The 21,378-nt window shown below is 37.6% G+C and overlaps 1 protein-coding gene across 1 annotated transcript in view; it reads right to left on the bottom strand.

Annotated features, from left to right (window-relative positions):
• The window catches only part of LOC148861306 (Vps51/Vps67 family (components of vesicular transport) protein), a 93,522-nt gene extending 79,358 nt beyond the window's left edge, over positions 1 to 14,164 (bottom strand). The window contains exons 1-2 of the mRNA XM_088985665.1: positions 13,843 to 14,164; positions 11,651 to 11,790 (exon numbers count right to left, since the gene is read on the bottom strand). Of these exons, the coding sequence (XP_088841791.1) occupies positions 11,651 to 11,790; positions 13,843 to 14,013 (311 nt within the window). The 5' untranslated portion in view covers positions 14,014 to 14,164. The remainder of the gene's footprint in view (positions 1 to 11,650; positions 11,791 to 13,842) is intronic.
• Between the last annotated feature and the right edge of the window lie 7,214 nt (positions 14,165 to 21,378).

The following is a 21,378-nucleotide window of genomic DNA, read 5'->3' as shown; positions in this document are numbered from 1 at the left end:
GGGCGGCATTAGAATGGGGGAAAGAGAAGGTGATGGGGGTTAGAAGATTAAACGCCGAACTTATTTTGTTCATGTTCCATAGTAAAGAGGCAGAATGGGTTCTGGAATTCAAGAAGACAAGGGAGAGGGAATTTGATTAGAGATTAGACTGGTGGTATCTGGTGGCTAGCGAGCTAATTGCAGAGAGAAGTTCATACTTGTGTTGGATCGGAGTAGTAGGAATACCTCTGCACGCTTGGAGCATATTGACGTTCGAAGATTTTTTCAGGGCACGATAGGAATAGGACCTAGGAGAAGCTCGACATGGCAAGATTGTTGATTGAGGTTAAAGGTCCTGGTGATGTTCAGGAAGCATGCTTCTGGAATTTGCAGGCAAGTTGTATGAATTGCATTTAATTGTTGAAGGTGCAGACATCACTCTCAAGCATGTAGAAATTGGCAGCGGATCAAGCAAAGGCACTTCGAGCAACTTTGATTTCACTGAAGAGGGGGAGATAGGAAAAGCCTCTAGAGTGAGGAAGGTTGGGGAGAGATAAGGATGCAGAACTGGGGAGTCGGAGAAGAAAAGGGTCGATCAAGAGAGAGAGAGAGAAGAAGAAGATTAGGCAGCAGAAGAGACTGAGGTGGCAGCATCCTGTAGTAGGGAAGAACAGGTGAACAATTCAGAGCTCAAAGGTTCAGGTCGGACTAAACAGGTGGGGGGTAGGGCAGATGACCTGGAGGAAGGCCAAAGGTCAAAGGGGAGTGGGAGAGTATCGGGAGTAACCAGGGAGCATTTGGTTGATAGAAGCGAGGGAGAGAATAAAGGAGAGAGGAATTGCCGGTTTAAAAGGTTATCGATAATTTTAAAAAGAGATTGAGATTTTTAAAGAGGCAGGGGACAAGACGTATTTTCGGGAATTGCCTTTTATCTACGAAAAAAGGGGCAGGTAGCATTGGGAAGATTGATCAAAAGAGAATGCTAATCCTCGAAGAAGAAGGTGAATGGGTTTGGGTGGTATCGAGATACAAAAAGGGGACAAAGGTCGTTGTTCAAGGTGAAGATAGAAGCAAGAGCTTCGACTCCAGCTCAAAGGACAAAGAGGGCGTCCTAAACACAATTTTATAAAAAAAAAAAAAGGAATTGAGTCTGAATAGCAGTAAATAGAGGTTTAAGGAGCCAGGTTTGGAGGGCTCCCTCCTTCCTTCAGAAAATACAGAAGCTGATGAGTAGCAGCCCAACAGTGGTGGAGGAGAGAGATGAACAATTATTAGGGAGTGTGTGAACCCCCCCTGAAGGACCTGTGGTAAATGACAGCAGAATCCCTTTCAAAGTTACTCCTACAAGTGAAGAGGTAAGACCGGAACCTTCTTTCCATCCACCAGTGTCTCCTCTTTTCTCTTTTCCCCTCCTGGAGATAAAGTAGGCCTTGTTGGTGTTAGTGTGGGAAAGGAGTCCGTAAAGATTGAGGAGACAGGAGAAGGGTCGAAAAGGAAAATATCTAGGGAGGAAGCTAATAGAGTTTATAATAGGAGAAGGATTTCTGGAAAAAAGGAGTCTGTGGTACAAGAGCATGTTGATGGAGGGCAGGGGGAGGGGAGGAGAATCAGCATGGCAAAGGGTGAAACAAAAGAAGTAAAGAGTATAGCTGGTAAAGAAAAAAGAACAGTGGATATTGAGAGTCTAGTGGAGCGACAGGTGAAGATAGGAAAATCCCTTGGGTTGTTCTTGGGTGGAGAAGGAATATTGAGGAAAACCATAGCCAAATTCGAGGAAAGCAGAAGGGGAGAAATAAAAAAAAAAAAAAAGATTGGGGAAGGTAGACAGTTGGGAGGAAGGGGCAGGGAGGGAGGACGATTTAGTTGACGAGGAGTATAGAGGAAAATACAAGGAAGTTGTGTGTGTGTGTGTGGGGGGGGGGGGGGGGGTAGGGGACAAAGCAGAATACAGAAGATGAAATTGGTTTCCTGGAATGTGAGGGGTTTGAGAGAAAGTAAGAGAAGAACAATAGTTAGGAATATGTTGAGAAAATTTAAGCCTGAAGTTGTGCTGCTGCAAGAAAAATGAGATATGGGGTGATAATAGTGGGGATTGGGCAGAGGTGAGTGCGGTGTGTCTCTCTGGGGGTTCGGTGGTAATATGGGATTCAAGAAGCCTAAAGAAAATTGGAGAAAAAAGGGGAGTGTTTTCAATATCGATCTACTTTTAGGTTGGTAGATGGGGGCTGGTAGTGGGTACTTTCGAATGTTTATGGTCCTAATGGAGAGGCAGCAAGAGTGGAGTTTTGGGAGGAGCTGGAGGAGGTAAGACCAGGAGGCGGGGGGGAGGGGGAGGGATGATAGAGAAAGAGTAGGGATGAGAAGGTTTGCAGATTTTATCAGAAGAAATGGTTTAATGAGAAGGTTTGCAGATTCACTTGGACAAATGGCCAATCTCCTCCCATTCTGAGGAGATTGGACTAATGTTTTAAAAGTGCAAGGCGCTAAGTCTATGTTCAAGGCTCTGACTGCAGGTGAACTTAACTCCTCCTTTCCCTTCAAAAAGATTTGGTGCAGCCATATCCCAACCAGAGTCTGTTTTTTTGTATGGGAAGCTTGCTTTCAGAGATTAAATACTATTGATCTCCTGCAGAAGAAACATTTGGGAAGACTCTCTATCTCACCTCATGTCTGCATCTTAGGTCTGAATGATGGTGAATCAGCAGATACATCTTGCTTCACTGAAAATTCACCCAAAACATCTGGCTTCATTTCTTGAGAATGACAGGTTATAATTGGGTTATATCAGAGCACATTCAAGACTTCTTGCAACAGTGGCGAGGAATAGGACTAAGCAAAAGGGAAAAAATTTATTGGCAATCTGTTTTTCATGCAGTGACTTGGAGACTTTGGGATGAAAGAAACAAACGTCTCTTTTTGAAAATAAATATAGGCCCCTTGAAGAATTAATTTCTGATATACCATACCTCTGTAACCTCTGGACAGTCAATTCAGACTTGTACGAAGGAATCTCCATCAATGATCTCAACAGAGAGCTTCACTCTTTTCTCTTTCTTTCACACCCTCGTCAAACAATCCCGAGACAAATGGTTGTTCTCAGTGATAAGAAGACCCTTAACTTTGATGGAAGTGCTCTAGGTAGCCCTGGTTTAGCTGGCATTGGAGGCACAGTAAGAAATGAAAGGGGCAACATATGCTGGACTTTCAGTGGTCCAATTGGATTGGCTGACTCCACAAAGGCTGAGGTGATGGCTGCTCTCACTAGAATCAGAATAATAAAAAATTTGGGAATTCAGAACTTAACCATTGCCGGTGACTTAGAAAATACCATAAAGTGGCTTAGAAACAAGGAGGGGGGACCTTGGAGATTGAGCCATTATTTGGTAGAGGCTAGGAACTCTCTGGACTGTTTAAATGCTACTTTAGTTTGGATTCCAAGGGAGCAAAATCAAATAGCAGATGGCTTAGCCAAGTGTGGCGTGTTTTTGGATCACTTGTATAGTGATAAGCTTCCTCCTTTGTAATCTCTTGGGGATCCTCCCCTTTTCTTCTGTACATTTTCTCATGCACCTGTTCTTTCTTTAATGAAATCCGGTTATCTTTCTTTCAAAAAAAAAAGTGCAAGGCGCAAAAAAGGTACAGGGGGGCCAATTTGCACCCGAGGCACGTGCCTTTTTGAAGCAAGGCACAAAAATACAAAAAAAAATGCTAAAAACTAAAAAAAAGTCAGAAAAATGCAAAAAAAAATCAAAACAATATTAAGCATAATATTAATAAAAAATATAAACTTAAAATTTAAAATAAATGTTTTAAAAACTATTATCTAAAATTAAAATACATAAACATAACATGTAAAGCATATTCAAATGAAAATTTAAAAATAAAACAAACATAAAAAACATTTTCAAGCATGTAAAACCCATAATCTCTTTTTTTCCTCAATTGCATTACTTCAAGTAGCTAATGTGATGCAAAACATATTACATTCCTGATTCTACGAACCGCCTTTGTGCCACTTCCTCAAAGCAAGTCCAAACAAGTTCATGTTAGGGTCTTAAATTAAAATTATAAAATCATTATTTTTTGCTAATGTTGTTCATTAGCAACATTAGCAATATTGTCCATTCATTCATCTTAATAAAATATCTTCTTAAAAGGAAATTAAAATTATAAAATCATTATTTTTGTGTGAAAATTAAGAATTTAAGACAATAACATGGACTTGTTTGGGCTTGCCTCGAGAGGCGTCGTCGGGGGGCCGAGGGCTCCCAGCTGCTAGGTTCAGAAAAATCAAAAAAGCATAAAATTTTCAAAAGGTGCGCATGCCTGGTCTAAGTCGAAAGGCGCATCAAGCGGATGCCGAGGCACACTAGGCATGCACCTTTTGAAAGTGCTACGTCTATGACTAGGGCGAGGTACCTACCCTAAAATGCACCTTGCCTGTGCACCTAGGCGTGCCTTTTAAATCACTAGATTGGACAGATTCCTTTATTCAGGAGATTGGGAGGAGCACATGGGAGATCTGTGTCAAGAAGCTCTTCCTTTTTTCCTGTTTGATCACAAACCAATTCTACTTAGGCAAGTTGTGGAGTTCTCGGGACCTAAACCTTTTAAGTTTGAGAACAGGTGGCTAGATCATCCAAATTTTCTGGAGTAGGTGGAAGATAAGTGGGATGAGTAGAAGGGGCAGATGGTTTTAGACTGATCAGAAAACTGCAGCCGTTGAAGGGAGAGATAAAGAGCTAGAGCTTGTCAATTTTCGGGGAGGTAGGGAGAAGAAAGAAGGAGATCTTAGAGAAAATGGCTATTCTTGACAAATTAGAAGAGGAAAGTACGACTACAAGAGAGGAGAAATTGGAGAGGGAAAGGTTAGATTCAGAACTGAGAAGATTAATTTTAAGAGAGGAAGAGTCTTGGAGACAAAAGTCAAGATTGACATGGCTGAAAGTGGGAGATAGAAACACAGCTTTTTTTCATTCCTATGGTAATGCAAGAAGAAGGAACCTCATTTCAAGGATTCAGGTGGTGGGATGAATTGATAGAATCTTGAGTAGGAATTCAAGAGAAGGTGGTGGGCTTCTATAAGAATCTTTACTCTTCAAGAAGATGGAACTGGATTGGTATTGGAGAGTTAGTTCCAAAGAAGCTGAAAGATACATCAATAAGCTGGCTAGAGAGGGAGTTTGGGTTAGAAGAAACTAAGGAGGCACTGAAAGGGTTAAATGGAAATAAGGCACTGGGGCTAGATGGGTTCAATTTCTCCTTCATAAAGGCATGCTCGAATATGCTAGAGAGAGAGAGAGAGAGTTTGAGAGCTTATGTTTAAGAAGTGCCTTCATAAAGGCACTAAAAGTGTTATTATTCAAACGCAATTTTGGCAAAACCTTCCCCACCCCAGAAGACTAACCAAGTAATTTCCCAATCTAAACCTCCCTCTCTACCAACTTTTCTATATTAACCTCCCCATCGCGTATTACCTCTAAATCAGTTCGAACAATTTGAGGGGAGTGCACAGTTACCTCCTCTCCTACCCCCTTCCTTGTTTTGTTAACTTCATTCCTTTCCTTTCCTTTCCCCTCTTCCTGACTGAACTTTGTAGTAGACACGGCTGTCTCTTTTTCCTATTATAAACCTTGTTTTGAGATTCTCCTCCTTCCTCCCTTTGACTCATCAGGAATAGAAGGAGACTCAAGTGGAGACTCAACAGGGACAAGAAGGGGGAGTCCAAACAACTATGACAAATGCTCCCCCTATGAACAATGCTCCCCTCGAGATGAACCATAGAAAGGAGTGGACTCAACAAAAGTAATATCTATTGAAACATAACGAGTCCCAGTGCTAGGATCAAAACATCAATAACCTTTCTGTGTGGAGGCATAACCAAAGAAGATGCACTTATGGGCCTTTGGTTCAAATTTATGTCTTTGGGTACTAGAAATGTGTGCATAACAAGTGCAACCAAAGACACTAAGGGGAATAGAAAAATGGTCCTTATCTGGATAAAGGAGGTTAAAAAGGGACTTAAAGCTCAATACTCTGTATGGCATACGATTGATTAGGTAGGTTGCAGTGAGAACAACATCCCCCTAGGATCTTGTAGGAGCATGTGAGGCAAACAAAATGCTTCTTGCAACTTCAACTATGTGACAGTTCTTCCTCTCAGATAATCCATTTTGTTCCAAAGTACGAACATAAGAACTCTAGTGAATGACCCCAAAATCAGTGAGATAAGAGGTTAGGTTTGTCTCAAAGTATTCTTTTGCATTATCGGATCTGAATATTTTGGTTCTTGTATCAAACTGGGTAAGAACAGATTCATAGAGCTACCTCACAAGCTTAGGAACTTCATCTCAAGATCTCATAAAAAATAACCAAGTATACCAAGAGAAATCGTCAATGAACAAGATAAAGTATCTATAACCTCCCATAGAGGGTAAGTGGTATGGCCCCCACACATCAGAGTGCACAATATGAAAAGGAAAGGAGGATCTTTTATTACTCAAATGATAATTGTTTCTACAATGCTTTGATAACTCACAGGACTCACAATGAAGGCTAGACAAGTTAATTCCCTTAAACAATTGTGGGAATAAATGACTTGAAGCAGAAAAAGATAAATGACCCAAACAAAAATGACATAACATAACACGACTAAAAGACTCTGAAGAAGTAGATCCAAAAGCAGCTCTTCCAAGTTATCCTTGGCTTTGTTCAGGAGTATCCAACAGATATATTCCATTCACCTCACGGCCAATCCCAATCACTTTCTGAGACTTCGTGTCCTGAAAAACACAATAAGAAGGGAAGCAGGTTACACTACAGTTTAAGGATTTAGTTAGGCTACTCACGGACATCAAATTAATATTTAGTCTAGGGACGTGAAGGATAGAAAAAAGAGAAAGAGAGTATGTAGCCTTGATGACTCCCTTGCCAGAGATAGGAGCAAGTGAGCCATCGGCTAGGGTAATCTTATCATGGCCAAGAAGCAAATCATAAGAGCTAAACATAGTGGAAATGCTTGTCATACGATCAGAAGCACTAGAGTCAATAATCCAAGGGATCCTACGATTACCTGAGATAGTTGCATGATTGGTGGCAATAGCATGTATGCCTAAATGTGAAAATGTAGAAGTAATTGGATTGCCCGAAGAGTTGGAGGCGGCTACACTCTCAAGGTGGTTGATAATCCTCCCATACTTTTGCCTTCATAACAGCTAACTGTTCACTACAGTCATCTCATCTGTGAAACACCTGTCATTATCTAAGACTGTGGCTGTATTGACACTTCCTAACTTCCCATTATCAACCTTCTTTTGAAAACAAGGTGGAAGAAGTTCTGAGTGTAGTTTCCAACATTTATCTTTTGTATGTTTGGGTTTCTTGCAGTACTCACATATAACCTCATTCTTCCCTAAACCGCCTAAACTACTTGGAATCATCTTAGGTTTCAGCCCCATATTAGCAAAATGGTCACTTGGGATAGTCCCTTGAACCTGGACCAAGATTCATTATCCTTAGCTAGGATATTTCGTCTGGTAATATCAAACTCTGGATTCAGCCCTATCAAGAATTCAAAAACCCTATTCCTCTCAACTAATTTTTTGTATGTCTCAGACTCTCAGCATCATTTGTGCTTTCCCAAACAACTGTTTCCATTATATCTATCTCTTGCCACAAGGATTTCAGCATTGAGAAGTATACTGCTAGAGGTCTCTCCCCCTACCTTAGATTATTCACATCACTCCTTAACTTATATGCCTTGGCCACATTCAATTTTTGGGAATAGGTTTCAGCAACACTATCCCATATTTTCTTAGCTGAATTCATCCATAAATAGTGTTGACTAATTTGTAATTGCATCAAATTCACTAACCATCCAATAATAGTGTAATTCTCTTGCAACCATTCCTCATAAGATGGGTCATCTTTTGGTGGTGCTTTCTTACTCCCGGAGAGATACCCCCACTTGCCTCTGATACAAATATGTATCTTTACTGATTGTGACCATGCTAGATAGTCCCATTAAGCTTGACTGTGGTCACAGCTAATAAAGAGTCTACGGGTGCTCCTGGAACCTGTCCGAACTTTGCACCAAACTTATTCTCAATTCCAGAGACATCCATCTTCCTCAAACAACTCCAAAAGAACTTCAAACAACTCAAATGATAAACAAGGAAGACATGAAAAGGCAGACACCAAGTACCAACCTCTATGAAGTCTTAATTTCCAGTTGCGTCTCACTTGGAACTTGAGATAAATAAGAAAATTGCAGCCGCTCCTTGTAGGCTTCATAGAACTACACAAGACATGGATCGATCTTCAAGATAAAGAAAGAGAACCCCTTCAGTCACTGAGCACCAAGGTGAAGCTCCTTGTGGGGCCCGCAATCAGAATTCTCCAATTGATTAGGGCTTTGGGCAAAAACTCCAAGGACTGAAAAATAATGAACAAGACAGCTTCCTTTTCTCCAAAAGACCACTACCAACTGGGTTGAATACTTTCTTCAATCACTCATTCGATTCAGCTCTCCATACACACTATGTATGGGGAAAAAAAAAGGGAAAAAAAAGGAGCCTGCTCTGATACCAAGAAGAAAAACAGTCCAAAAGAATGAGAGGACTGATTTAAAAGGTATGAAAACAAGGTAGATATCAGCAGCAAAGAAAGAAGAAAAAGAAGAGAGAAGAAGAAGAGTTTGGCTGTAATAGGGTTTATGAGAAGAGTTGTTCGAACCTCTCTCCCTTCCCTAACCTTTTCATTAAAAATATAATTACAACCAAGCCCTTAATTGGGCAATTAACTAATTAAACGAGAACATAAAGAAACAAAGTGAAAGGATGAGAGATCCATCCCATGGACGCCCAAAGATTGCGGAATAAAGGGCAAATTTCAAAAAATTTTCTCTCCCTTCAACTGGGAATCACATTCCCTATTTAGAAAATCATATTTTCAATGATCAATCTTAAACCTTAAACTGAACCAGATCTGAACCAAAAGGAATGGGAGAGAATAATACCTGATACGGAGAAGTAATATCTCCCAACGAAGGTGTTCATGCCCAAGGAAAGATCCAAAGACTGCTCCCACTGAAAATGGCGCAGTGCAGGATGGAGCAGAATCAGCAGTGTTCTTCCCCCAAAACTCTGTCCTTTGCAAGAAACAGTAGGATGGAACGTGAGCACAGCTTCCTTTTCAATCCTTTCTCAAAGAACTGATGTCAAGATCCAATCTTGACTTCTCCCACAGCTGGAGATCGAACTAACAAACAGGGCGGCAAGAGCAGGGAGGCGGAAAGAGAGTATTCACAGGGTGCAGAATTCTCTCTTCTTGATTTCAGCACTAAAGAGGATCTAATGTGTTTCTTGGTCTCTCTCAAGGCTGCCGCCCCCTCCTTCTTTTTGTTAACTTGAAAAAGATCAGCTCCTAATCCCATTAGGAGGTGCTTATCCAAATCATATTTGGATCAGCCTTCTCTTCTAGTGATAAGGATAAACCCTTATCTTATCTGCAGATTAGATTAGCTTTATCCTAATCCCATTAGGAGGTTTCTAGATCTGAATCACATTCAGATCTGGACTCTCTAAGTGGATAGGGTTAAGACCCTATCCTATCTGCTAATCTATCTCAGAATTTGTCCATTTAATTAACTAAATAAATAGCCCAGTTCGAAATGGGCTTTAGGCCCATTAAGCTTATGTGCTCACTTAACCTTCCTAACTGCTGCCCAGTTGGGCTTTCCTGTATGGCGTGGGACCCAAGCATTGATCTACACATCAGCCACATGGGTTCGGCCCAACCTTTGTTACAAGGTCTGGTCGAATACACTGTTAAGACAGTGCACCCCCTGAAACCCATCAAATGGGCTCTATGGGCCCAACACTTACCCTAAGTGGTTCCTGAGCCAAGCCACCTTGTAACACCCAGGGACTGTGGGCAAATGCAAGATTATCCCATCAGGTATTATCCTCAATGGTCTTACACTTAACCTCTCAGCCCATAATAATCATACACTGCCCGACAAGAGAGGACCTCTCCCTCGGCTGCAAGGAACAGTGTTGCACTCTCCACTTATATGGATCCTGGGAATTAAAACCTTCTGCAAACATTTTAGAAACCATAATGTATATACTTTTATATCTCATATAAAATATACTTTGCAAAACAAATTTCAACGGTTGAAATCGGCTGCCGGCAGTCTTGGTTTCCAACAGTGAGAGTGCATCCCCGATCATTACCTTTGTCCGACAAAGGGGCTGATCCTGTCACTATGATCACCCACTCAGATGAATTCTCGGATTGTCCCAACATACCCAGGTTTTGACCCTCGCTAAGGATCTCACTGATTGGTACATCAAAGACAGACCAATCCGACACCTAGTGCAGTATCATAATCGAGTCTAGGGGTCGGGTGTAACTTTCCAGTTTTGTCCATCAATCTCCAAGGTCCAGGGCAATACTGGAAATCTGGTTCAGTTCAAAGATTCAATTAATCCCACACTGTATGTGCCTAGGGTCTCACCCCGGTAGCTAAGACAAGCCACCCCAACCGACTTGGTGGCACCACAGTGTCAGCCTTGTTGGGATAGGTCTCCCCAGACCACTGGCTGTGAACATTCTAAACTAATACGAGTCTCAATAAGTGTCCAGTTTAAGGGTATTACACAGAAACATACCAAGGGAACATGAATCAAATATGCATTTTTATTCATTTACAATAAACTCATAAAGTACATCAATTTTGATTGAAGCTAAGGGCATTCAAAACTGTCTAACACAAAGAAACATAAAGGTCCATTAACAAAAAGAATATAAACATAAAGAAATAAGAACAGCCTATGGGCCATTCGACCCATCCTCTCTACAAGTTGTAATCAGGGGTATTCTTGTAATATCCCTTTATTTTTTAACACCTTAATATATAAGTCAAGGAGGGCACTGTCCCTAACACTTTTTGGCAAATCTTCTTCTCTTTTCTGCTATGTTTTTCTCTTCTCTTCTTCCTCTTCCATTCTAGACTGCTGATCAAAGTTAAAATTGTGGAAGTCTTAGGAATAAGTTTTCAAGAAATTTATCGTTTCAAAATTAATATATATGATAACTTTTGGACTATTTATAGTAATTCTCATAATTACTATTTTGAGTAATTTTTGGTGTCTATAAAGTAAGTTAGTTTTAGTAGGATTAGGAAAGTATTATTAGAGTTGCTTTAGTAATTAGAGTCCTTGTTGGAGTATCTTATGGGTCACCTATGGATTTGTCTTAGTTATAAAAAAAAATCATTAAAAAAAAAGCCCTTAATCAAACCAATCTCTAACCATCAAACAAAGGTTGGTTTGTCAACTCCAACTGTTGTATTAATCCACAGAAAAGACCTTAATCAAATCTAATTACAGATGTTTGACTAATACATATGTTAAATTCACAACCCCCAACTCCAGCTGATTTTTATGACCATGGATCTCCAACAGCTCAGTTATAGTTCATTCCAGTCAAAACAACTGCCATAGTTGATATTTCATTGCTTCTCTTGGCCCTTTACAAACTTAATGCAGGATTCCATGCTCTCTACTTCTTCATTGTTTCTGGTATAGGATTCTATTTGTTCTTTTGAAAGGGTAGAAATTTAGAACAAGAAGTGTTAATGTGACGTAAGAAAAAGCATCACCTTTACCTTTTAATTGTGTCTGTTGCACTAATGAACTTGTTGTAATTTTCATATACTAGCATTTGCAAGTCAGTATCAAGATTCTTGATTTCAGCTGCCATTTCAACATGCCTTTTAAGAAGCCCCTCCAAGTTTGACTTTTGAACCTAAAAATTTCCAACAAGGAAATGTAGTATCAATGAAAGGGTAAAAAAGTATGAAAAAAATGTAAAAAAAAACAAACCAATGAATAATTACCATGTTCAGTCTACATATGTGCATATAAAAAAAGGTAATGTAAATGATTCAATCATCATATAGACCAAAGAAGTAAATAAATAAATAAATAGAAGCAAGAGAAAAGACGGTTAGGGTTTCCTTTTCAATGAACATATTTAAATGCACATAATGTTTGGTCAACATTTCATCTTACAAGGTAGTCCTATTTCAGGATTCAATTCCAATAGATGGTTGCCAAATAATGGGGAAAAACTTTACAACCCAAACCCCAAAACTTAGATTCATACCAAAAGAACAAATACATGAAATGGAGCCTCAAAAGGGTTTAAACAATAACAATTTAAGTTATCACCTAAACCATTGTTTTGAAGGCAAGAACTCAACTGGATTCCACTTGAAAGATCCTTTTGGTTGAGTATACTCAATGACTTGTAGTTAACTCATGAGTCAAGAACTAAATAAGTGTACATAAAGCCACAAGTTAAAACAATAGAAGTGTGGACATAACATGGATAAAATGAAGAAAACATATCAAGCTGAGCTGACTTGGTTGAGTTTCCTGGGTAAGAATCCATGGCCTTATCAAATTATTAAACAAGTTATTTGGATCCCAAGCCACCCAAAATTCATTAAGATTGAGTCAATACATATGACGCTAAAGGTAATTCAATGAGTGTATGACAATGGTTAAGCCTCAAGGTGAAATAAGTTAAGCTTCAAGATGCATGCATAGAAAAAATTGTGAAATAAGTCAAGCATCAAGATGTCAAACACATTTTATTTGCATATAGCACTTGGAAACATGAAATTTTAAGTCTGCCTCTTGAGGTTCAGCTCAAGATATAAGATTCTATGCATTTTGGACAATGGGTTAGAATACAAGAATAGCTCCAAGGAGGAATCATTACATTTTCATCCCTTACAAACTCGATTAGTGTTGGAGAACACCTTTATATCTCATTGCTGGTGAAGAATATACAAGAAAAGTTTTATTTGAATAATTTAAAAGATAGGTAAATATTTAATTTCCATGAGAAGTCCCTCCCCCAAGAAAGTGAAAGAAAAAGAGCATACGGCAGCAACAACATCAATGGAAAATTAAACAAATATTTGGAATAAAATGTAAAAAAAATAATACTTAGTTCAGTTAAAGGAATTCCAGCATTAGAACAATGATTTATGGAAAATATGAAAGGGTATTTGTGGGTTCTCCATTGAGGTCTGACGAACTTGGCTGGGTTCTTAGAACCCTTATTTCTCTGTTACCAATCAGAGAGAGAGAGAGAGAGAGAGAATACTGAGATGTTTGGCATCTTGGCGAAGTCACTGCATATAATTAAGTTAAAAGACATGTATGAGGCATGAGCAACTGCTCCGATGACTAGATTGTGACAAAGCCAAATAACTTTGATAATGTTTTTGAAAGGTGAAAATTCTAGGGAGGCGAAGGCTTGGTCTTTGCTAGACTAGAATCTCCGGATCAATGGCTTTCGGTGAGATAGTTATATGAAGTAAAGAATTTTCGTATAGCCCTTTCCCGTAGCTTTCCAACAACGATGCCTAACAATTTAGTGAAGAGCAGTCCAAAGAAGCTATGTGCATAAATAGCTCTATTGCAATTAGCTCAAAAGGTTACTACATCTCATGGAAAATCACCACATATTTCAATAGTCCATCAGCTACTAAAAACCTCATTCACCTCATTTTCGTTAAGGAAACAGAAATTTCGAATTATTTTGCAATAAGTTGATTCTACGATCCTTTACAAGCTTAGAGCTGCAATCAACTACAACTAGAATTTCAACTATTAACGGAAATTTAAGAAAAAAAATCCACGTTTCTACATTAGTTTCAAAATAAACGGAGATAAATCCGTACTTCCACCTAGAAGGTCATACTTGTTGGAATTCAAGATTAGATCCAAATGAGAGATCAAATAGATAAACATCAGCAAGGAAATATCGAAGGCTTGCGCGTACCAGAAGATTCATGTATTGATCGGGATCGAAGGCAGTGGTATTAATAGCCTCTAATGAGCCCTGTTTCGCAGAAGCGGCGTTGGCAGCCATTAAAGGATCTGGAGAGTAGAAACTCGAAAGCAGATCTCGCATTCTCTTTGCTTTATCGTCCAAAGGAATATCACTCGCCATTGTGATCTCCTTTGGTCGTGCTAAACCTTCTGCTTCTATAATTCTTTTGCTTTAAACCAGAAATGCCAGAATCAGACTGAATTACGCTCTACGCAGCGAACTGATCGTCTGGGAGGGCAGGTAAATCAATTGCAAATTACGGGGGGTGTTTGAGTAAAATACAAACTATATGATAGCTTTTAATAAATTCATGAAGTTATAAAAGGGTGTTTTATGAAATGATCCTTTATTTTATTTCATGTTTTCTAAGCAATGCTAATAAGCATATGAAAATGTTCCTTTGTAAGACCTACAAACGCCTTGTAAAACAGACATGAAGGTAGTGTCGATTCAAGTGGTCCCACATTTGTCACTAAAGATGACCTACAGAAATATTACAAACGTGTGGTGTAGTTTATGCAAAATCATCTTTTCACTTGAACCTAAATTTAAATTTATTGGGGATGGCAATTTTTATCCTATGCGTGGGTACATCCTCTTACTCCCTTTTTTTAATTTTTTTTACTTGACAGATAAATTTTGGGACAAGAATATGTTTTGGGATTCTAGAACTTGTATGGTTATAAGTAGATTATGGTATTAGGCAAACCCAACCCGCATATCATTAGAAAGCAAATGGACTTTATGTATTAGGTGTTGAATTTAATGATATTTTGAATTTTATGTAAAGGATAATTGATAGTTTATATGTTTTTTATATGTCTTAATCAAATAATAAGAAATTTTGTTGTTTGTTCATGTTATTTTACTTATTTCTTTGCTTATAAATAACAATAAATAATAAGAAATTAGATATGGGTTCTAAACCCAACCCACCCTACCCTTGAATGTAGGGAAGGTTTTGCAATTTCATTTGTAAGGAGGGTTTGGATTCTCAAAATCCAATTCACAACAGACTTTGGGGTAAGTAAGGTTGGGAGGTGGATAGGGTCTAAAATATACAAACCCTCCCCAAACCCGCTCCATTGCCATCTCAGGAACAACTCTTAGCAATGATGCCGACCAAGATGGGAAGAGAATGGGCCATACAAGGGGTAGGCCGCTTCCAAACTTTGATGAAGACCCACCCATATCTCTACTATAAACAACAAGAGCTTTTGGGCATGTTTGGGAGGGCTTATGCTTCTTAACTTTGGTTCAGCTATTTCAATGAAGATATTGGAACTAAGAGGCCATTTGGGAGGGCTTCAACTTTGATCATGTTGCTTTTATTGAACCATGTTGAATAAGTTATTGAAACTCATATCAACGAATAGTCGATTTCATAATTCAACAAAAACACATTGAGGCTTTCCCAATTTTTTATCAAAATCTATCACTTGTTGATCCCAAGTGGTAAGGGAAATTTGGAAAAACATAATAGGATAAATTTGCCCATTCTAATAATGATTTTTTATGGGTAAAAAGGTTAATGTATAACTTATTTAGGAATCAAAAGAACATCAGTGAATGCATTTATTCAAATAAATGGCATCTTGAAAAAATGAATAGGGCCTGAGGCTTTCTATATGGGACCCACCTTGTAAATCTAGAAGCCGCTATGTGAAAGCTCTCCCAAACCAGCACCACAAGAGGTTGACGGTCGTGAAAATTTGGCTTTCTGAATTTTTACCAGACATTTACTTAGGTGGCATTTGATAAATTTGAAATCTGAAATCTGAAAAGTTAAAAAGATATTCAGTGTTTGAAATCTGAAAAGAGGCATTGATGCTTTTCTACTTTTTAGAGGCTTTGAATACTTAAGCTTGTTTGTGTTGGACCAAACCTTTAACATCTGAAATGTATTGATTTTACTATTTTACCCATGAAATAGACTATTTAGTAAATTTGAGCTCAATTTATACTATTTCATATAAAATAATTTATCAAATTCAAAATAATATTGAAATCATACAAAAAATTAATAAAATAAATAATAATTACAAAAAATAAATAATAAATAACATAATTAAATTAATAAAAGTAATTAATCACTACTAAAAAATAACAAAAATGATTAAAATTTAATAAAAATTAAAATAATCAATAAAAATTAGTGGTTACTAATTAATAATTAATAAAGCTATTCATATTCTCTATTTCACAGTTCTATTCGAACAAACTAGTAAATTAACAATTGAAATTAATGAATACAAATTTGATTTTCAGTGTGCCAGGTCCATTATTCTTCTCCCATTCTCCTTAAAATAATTCTATCAGAATATAATGCAAATTGGTATAATTGTATACACAATCAAGCAGTAATTTTGAATCTAATTTGAGAACAAGAAAAACCAAAAGTGCAAAGAGAATCGAATATTCTAATGCATGAAACCACTATAAACGAGTACAATAATAAAGCACCTTCTCCGTACTTCAAGTTTGGGAATTTCTGTCGTCGACCTTGGATTTGAGAGACTCGTATCTTCAGATGGGTCAACTAGAGAAGCATTCAAAGAAGAAAATAATTGATACTCATTTGATTCAGGTGGAGAAAATTTATAAATTATGGGAGAAATCATGGTCTAAGGAAACTGGGTTCTGCTAAATGTGATCGAAGAGGCCACATCCTTTCTTCCTCATGAACTCGAAATAGGAAAATCGAATCTTGGCAAGGTAAAGGAGGGATAATTGGAACTTGTCATCTCCCTAGCGACACTAGCAGAAAGAGAGACAGAAGCACCAGAGAGTAGGAAAAACGATGAGGGGAACTCGGATCAATGGTTCGAAGGTTGGTTGTTCGTTGTTCGTCTTCTTTGGCGGAGAAGAACACAAATGTTTAGGGTTTGGTTTAAAACGAGGCATTCCACGTCTTTTCCAAAAAAAATGCTGAGGTATTTACGTCTTTTGGCCACCTCTTAAACGTGTATGAGCGCATTAAGAGTCGAGCCAATGTCTATGGCTTTCAGATCTTAAAAAGCATTTCAGATCACCCATTTAGATGCAATACAAACGACACTAGCCATCTGGAAAATATATAATTTGAAGTTCTGACATCTAAAAAGAGTTATCAAATGGGGCCTTAATAAACTTTTTGGTGGGCTCTATTGAAATGAGATTGAGCCCAAAATGAGCTAAGCCACAAGTGTAAAACAAGTGAACTTCTTCTAAGTTCTAAAGTTATGTAATTTCACTTTTCCTGATTCTTGTACTTGAGTTAAACAGTGTAGTGGTTGAATTAATTGTGGATAAAGACCCTAGTAATCAGGGAATGGATCTTAGTAATCCATAGCATGAAGAAGCAGAAAGGTAAAACTGGCTTTTTTTTTGTTGAAATTAGATCTAAGTAAAAACTACGATAGACTTAAATGGGATTTTGTGCTCAAAGTTTTGCATGCATTGGGATTCTCAAATCAGTTTTGCAATTTGATTTATAATTGCATTGCACCACTAGTATTGTTGTTATGTCTTGTGGATGCGTTGGGAATTTCTTCAAACCTTCTAAGGGGGCTCAAACAGAGAACAGAGAAGTCCATGGTGTCAAATTTGGCAAGATAGGACTGAAAATAAATCACTTGCTCTTTGTTGACAACATTGGAAAATGTTCCATGGCTAAAGTTCAGTGCTTAAAAGATCAATTTCAGTCCTTTTGCAAGTTGTCAAGGTAGGAAATTAACTCCAAAAATCAGCTATTTGCTTTGCTCCTAACACTCAAAGGACTCATGAACAAATTCAATCTGTATTGGGAGTTGCTATTCATGCCCCGTTTGTTTTTTGGTAAGTTATTTACCCAGGTAAATGCAATTACCTGGGTAAGTTTTTCCTGGGAAACACTTACCCGGGTAAGTGCATTTACCCATGCTCTTTTATTTCTCATGTAAATAAGGCAATGACCATTTTAGCCATAAAAATCCATTATTAAAATGGGGCATTTTTGTCCCATTCAAGTGTTGGCAACTTTCCCCCTAGGTGGGATAGTTATGTACCCACCAGGAAAATAAACTTTACCTGGTCCCCACATAAATCTGGAAAAAGAACATGGGATTCTTGGTCAATGGGAACCAAAATCCCATTGACCAACTTCCCCCCCCCCCTCTCAAAATCCAAAAAAAGAATGCCCTCTCAAGGAAAACACAACGTTTACTTGGGAGGCCTCATGTTCTATACTAAGTCCTCTACAATTGACGGGAAATTTCTCGTGGACAAGATCAAAACCAAGATGAAATGGTAACAATCTAACACACTATTGCAAATTACCAATACAGTGCTTATCAAATCATCAGTTAAAGTTGTGTCGATGTATCACTTGTAGATGTGCCTAGTGCCAAAGCAGGTAGCTAGTGATATAAATTCTCTAAGGCCTTGATCACTTTTCAGTAAGTTATTTACTCGGGTAAGTGCATTTACCCATGTTCTTTTATTTCCCAGGTAAATAATGCAATGACCATTTAACCATAAACATCCATTATTAAAAGGGGCATTTTTGTCCCATTCAAGTGTTGGCAATTTTCCCTCTACGTGAAAAAAGTAATTTACCCACATAAGGAATGAGTATCACTTACCCGGATAAGTGATACCTAAGAAAATAAACTTTCCTTAGTCCCCACATAAATATGAAAAGAGAATATGAGATTCTTAGTCAATGGGAACCAAAATCCCATTGACCAACTTCCCCCCTCTCAAAATCTTAAAAAAGAACGCCCCCTAAGTAGTGAGTTTTGGTGGGGAAAGCTGGAAAGAGAGAAGGGGTGATATCTCAAATCATGGTTGAGCACTTGAGCATGCTCAAATCTAAGGATAATGGAGGATTAGGTTTGGTTGATTTGACTAAGAGAAATAGATCTCTTACTTATGAAATTGTGTTGGCGCTTCTATAAACACCCAAATTCTTTGTGGGTGAAGATACTCCATGCAAAATATCTACAAAATTGGATATCTTTAGAATGCTATGCATAAAGGAATTGGGTTAAAATCACCTATTGGGACAATTTAAATGAATTGGGTTGGGCTTGATTATGAGCACCCATCAGATTACTACTAATGATAAGGGTTGTCTTACTGCTAATGATTAGGGCTGTCAATAAACTCCAAAAGTCCAATATCCGATTCACAATCTAGTTATCCTAGACTTGAATGTTAAAATTACATTTCATTAATAATCATATTAGATGTGGATTTAAACCCATCTAATTCGATTAAAACCTAAGTTTCACACACATACATATCCCTCCCTATACCCAACATTCGTGGGAGCCTCATCCACTAGGCTGCCCCCCCCCCCTCTTTTTATAGATATTATCAAGGTTTAAAGCATTAGAAACACAAGGTGTATCGGAAAGATAATTTTAGGAAATGTATCAAGATATGCTTTGGAAACGCATAGATATAGGCAAAAAATCAAGATACACATGGATACACTAGAAAATCCCAAAAAAAATCTTTAAAAAATATGAACAGTTATAAAAATGAGTTTTATGTGATTATAACTAATTTATTTAAACATAAAAACCATTCTTTAATGATTTAAAGTATCATGACATAATTAATAACCATTGAAAAATAATAGAAGAACTAAAATGTATGTGTATATATATACTAATATTTATTAGTTAATATTTTTTTGAAATCATTTATTAGTTAATATGTATTATATATAGATTTAGATAATATTTATTATGTATACAAGTTAATATATACCTTAATTTTTAATAAATAAATATAATTTGTACTCACCTTATTATTATATAAATATTAATAATCAAATTTTAGCATTTGTTGGAAAACATCCACCAAGGCAATAAAGACTACTTTCAGTATTAAAAAACATGTTGTTTTAATAAGCAATTAAGGTTGGCATAATTGTTAATTAATTATTGTTGTAAGAAAATGGCTTGGCTTCAAAACTTGTTAACCTTTGATTTGCAATTTTAAAAAAGCTATTTGACTCAAATAACATTTAATGACATAAAGGTAACTCAAATATAAATAATATTAGCATTTAATGATTGTCTCAAACTTTAAGGCTTAATTAAAACTTATATTAATGAGAGAGAGAGAAGAGATAAATTAAATTTAAATTTAAAAAAGTGAGGGAAATTAAATTCGACTGGTACATAATTTGTATCAACCCATTTTGGGAGGTCGATACAGACGAAAAAATACAAAACCATCTAATTATAAATGTTGTGTATCGAAACTCTTTCAAAATGATAGCATCAACCAATACGGGCTGATACGTTGCGAAATTTAAAACCTTGGATATTATTATACAATTATATATAATAGGGGTCATGGTTTTGAAAACCAAACTGGACCAAACGACTAGACCAATTGGTTTGGGAACCAATGGTCAAAGTGGTTCCATTTCCAATCCGATTTTCAAAACCATAGTAGAGGTACAAGTCGGGCCGAGTTAGGCTGGGTTGATGTCAACCCTAGCCAACCCTAAACTATAAACCCCCAACCCAACCTTCAAGCCAACATAATGAACCCTAACCCTAACCTTACCTAAAATCCCTCAACCCTAACCCAACCCAATGAACTAGTGTAAGAACGCATTATATGTACATGTGCACAAGTACTAACCATATATAATATATGGTATTTGAATTTAACGTTTATAATTTGCATGGAGCCCAAGGCAAATATCTTTATGTACTATAGATATAAATAAATATGAAAATATTTTACAGAAACTTAATTGGTTATCAAACTAATTGCGAGAGAATTTGTGAATTCCTGGAAAGCATTGTGTTTTCAAACGTTTTCAATGGTCAGAACCAGATTGGGTCAGCCCAGTCTAATCTTCATATGAAGTTATTACAATGGGCTGGGCAGGTTCGATTGGTCAAGGTGAGTTTGGATCGAATCCAACCTATTCAATTTTATTTATATGGGTCATTTACGACCTGGCAGATCAGATGGGTTGAGTTGAAGATCAACCCAAACCCAACCCACCAAACTTCCACCCCTAGCTCTATTTGTTGTTCAGCACATCCGAACTCGATTAAACAGCCCCTGAGGAACTAATAGCAGCCCTTCAACTGAAATGTGCTACTTTAACCTTAAGACACACGAATAGAGCTCCACCTTAAGACGGATCCCAAATAAATTGCTATTTTTCACGCACAATAGGACATGAGCTTGACCAGTGAAAAATCTTTCATATGACATGAGGCAAAAGCAAGAATGGGTTCGCTTAACCTGTTGTTGGCAGGCGGAAACCGTGGAATGCAAGGAAAATCAATTAACCAGATTAAAGCAACAAAGTCAACAATAGACCATTATCTGGACTGGCTCCTTTTACGGCCCACCATTATTAAGTAGGTCAATCCATGACTAATAACTCTGCCTATACCAAGCTAACCCATAAATCTAGATGCCATAAAATCCAATTTTTACGTCAGAATAAAACAAATTAGCTATAGAATCGTTCCACACAGAAAG

The sequence above is a fragment of the Nelumbo lutea genome, chromosome 4 (assembly GCF_056320005.1).
Source record: "Nelumbo lutea isolate HS-2025 chromosome 4, American lotus-T2T, whole genome shotgun sequence".
NCBI classification, from domain to species: Eukaryota; Viridiplantae; Streptophyta; class Magnoliopsida; order Proteales; family Nelumbonaceae; genus Nelumbo; species Nelumbo lutea.
Note: the sequence above shows the minus strand (reverse complement) of the source record. Positions and strands in the feature narration are given on the sequence as shown.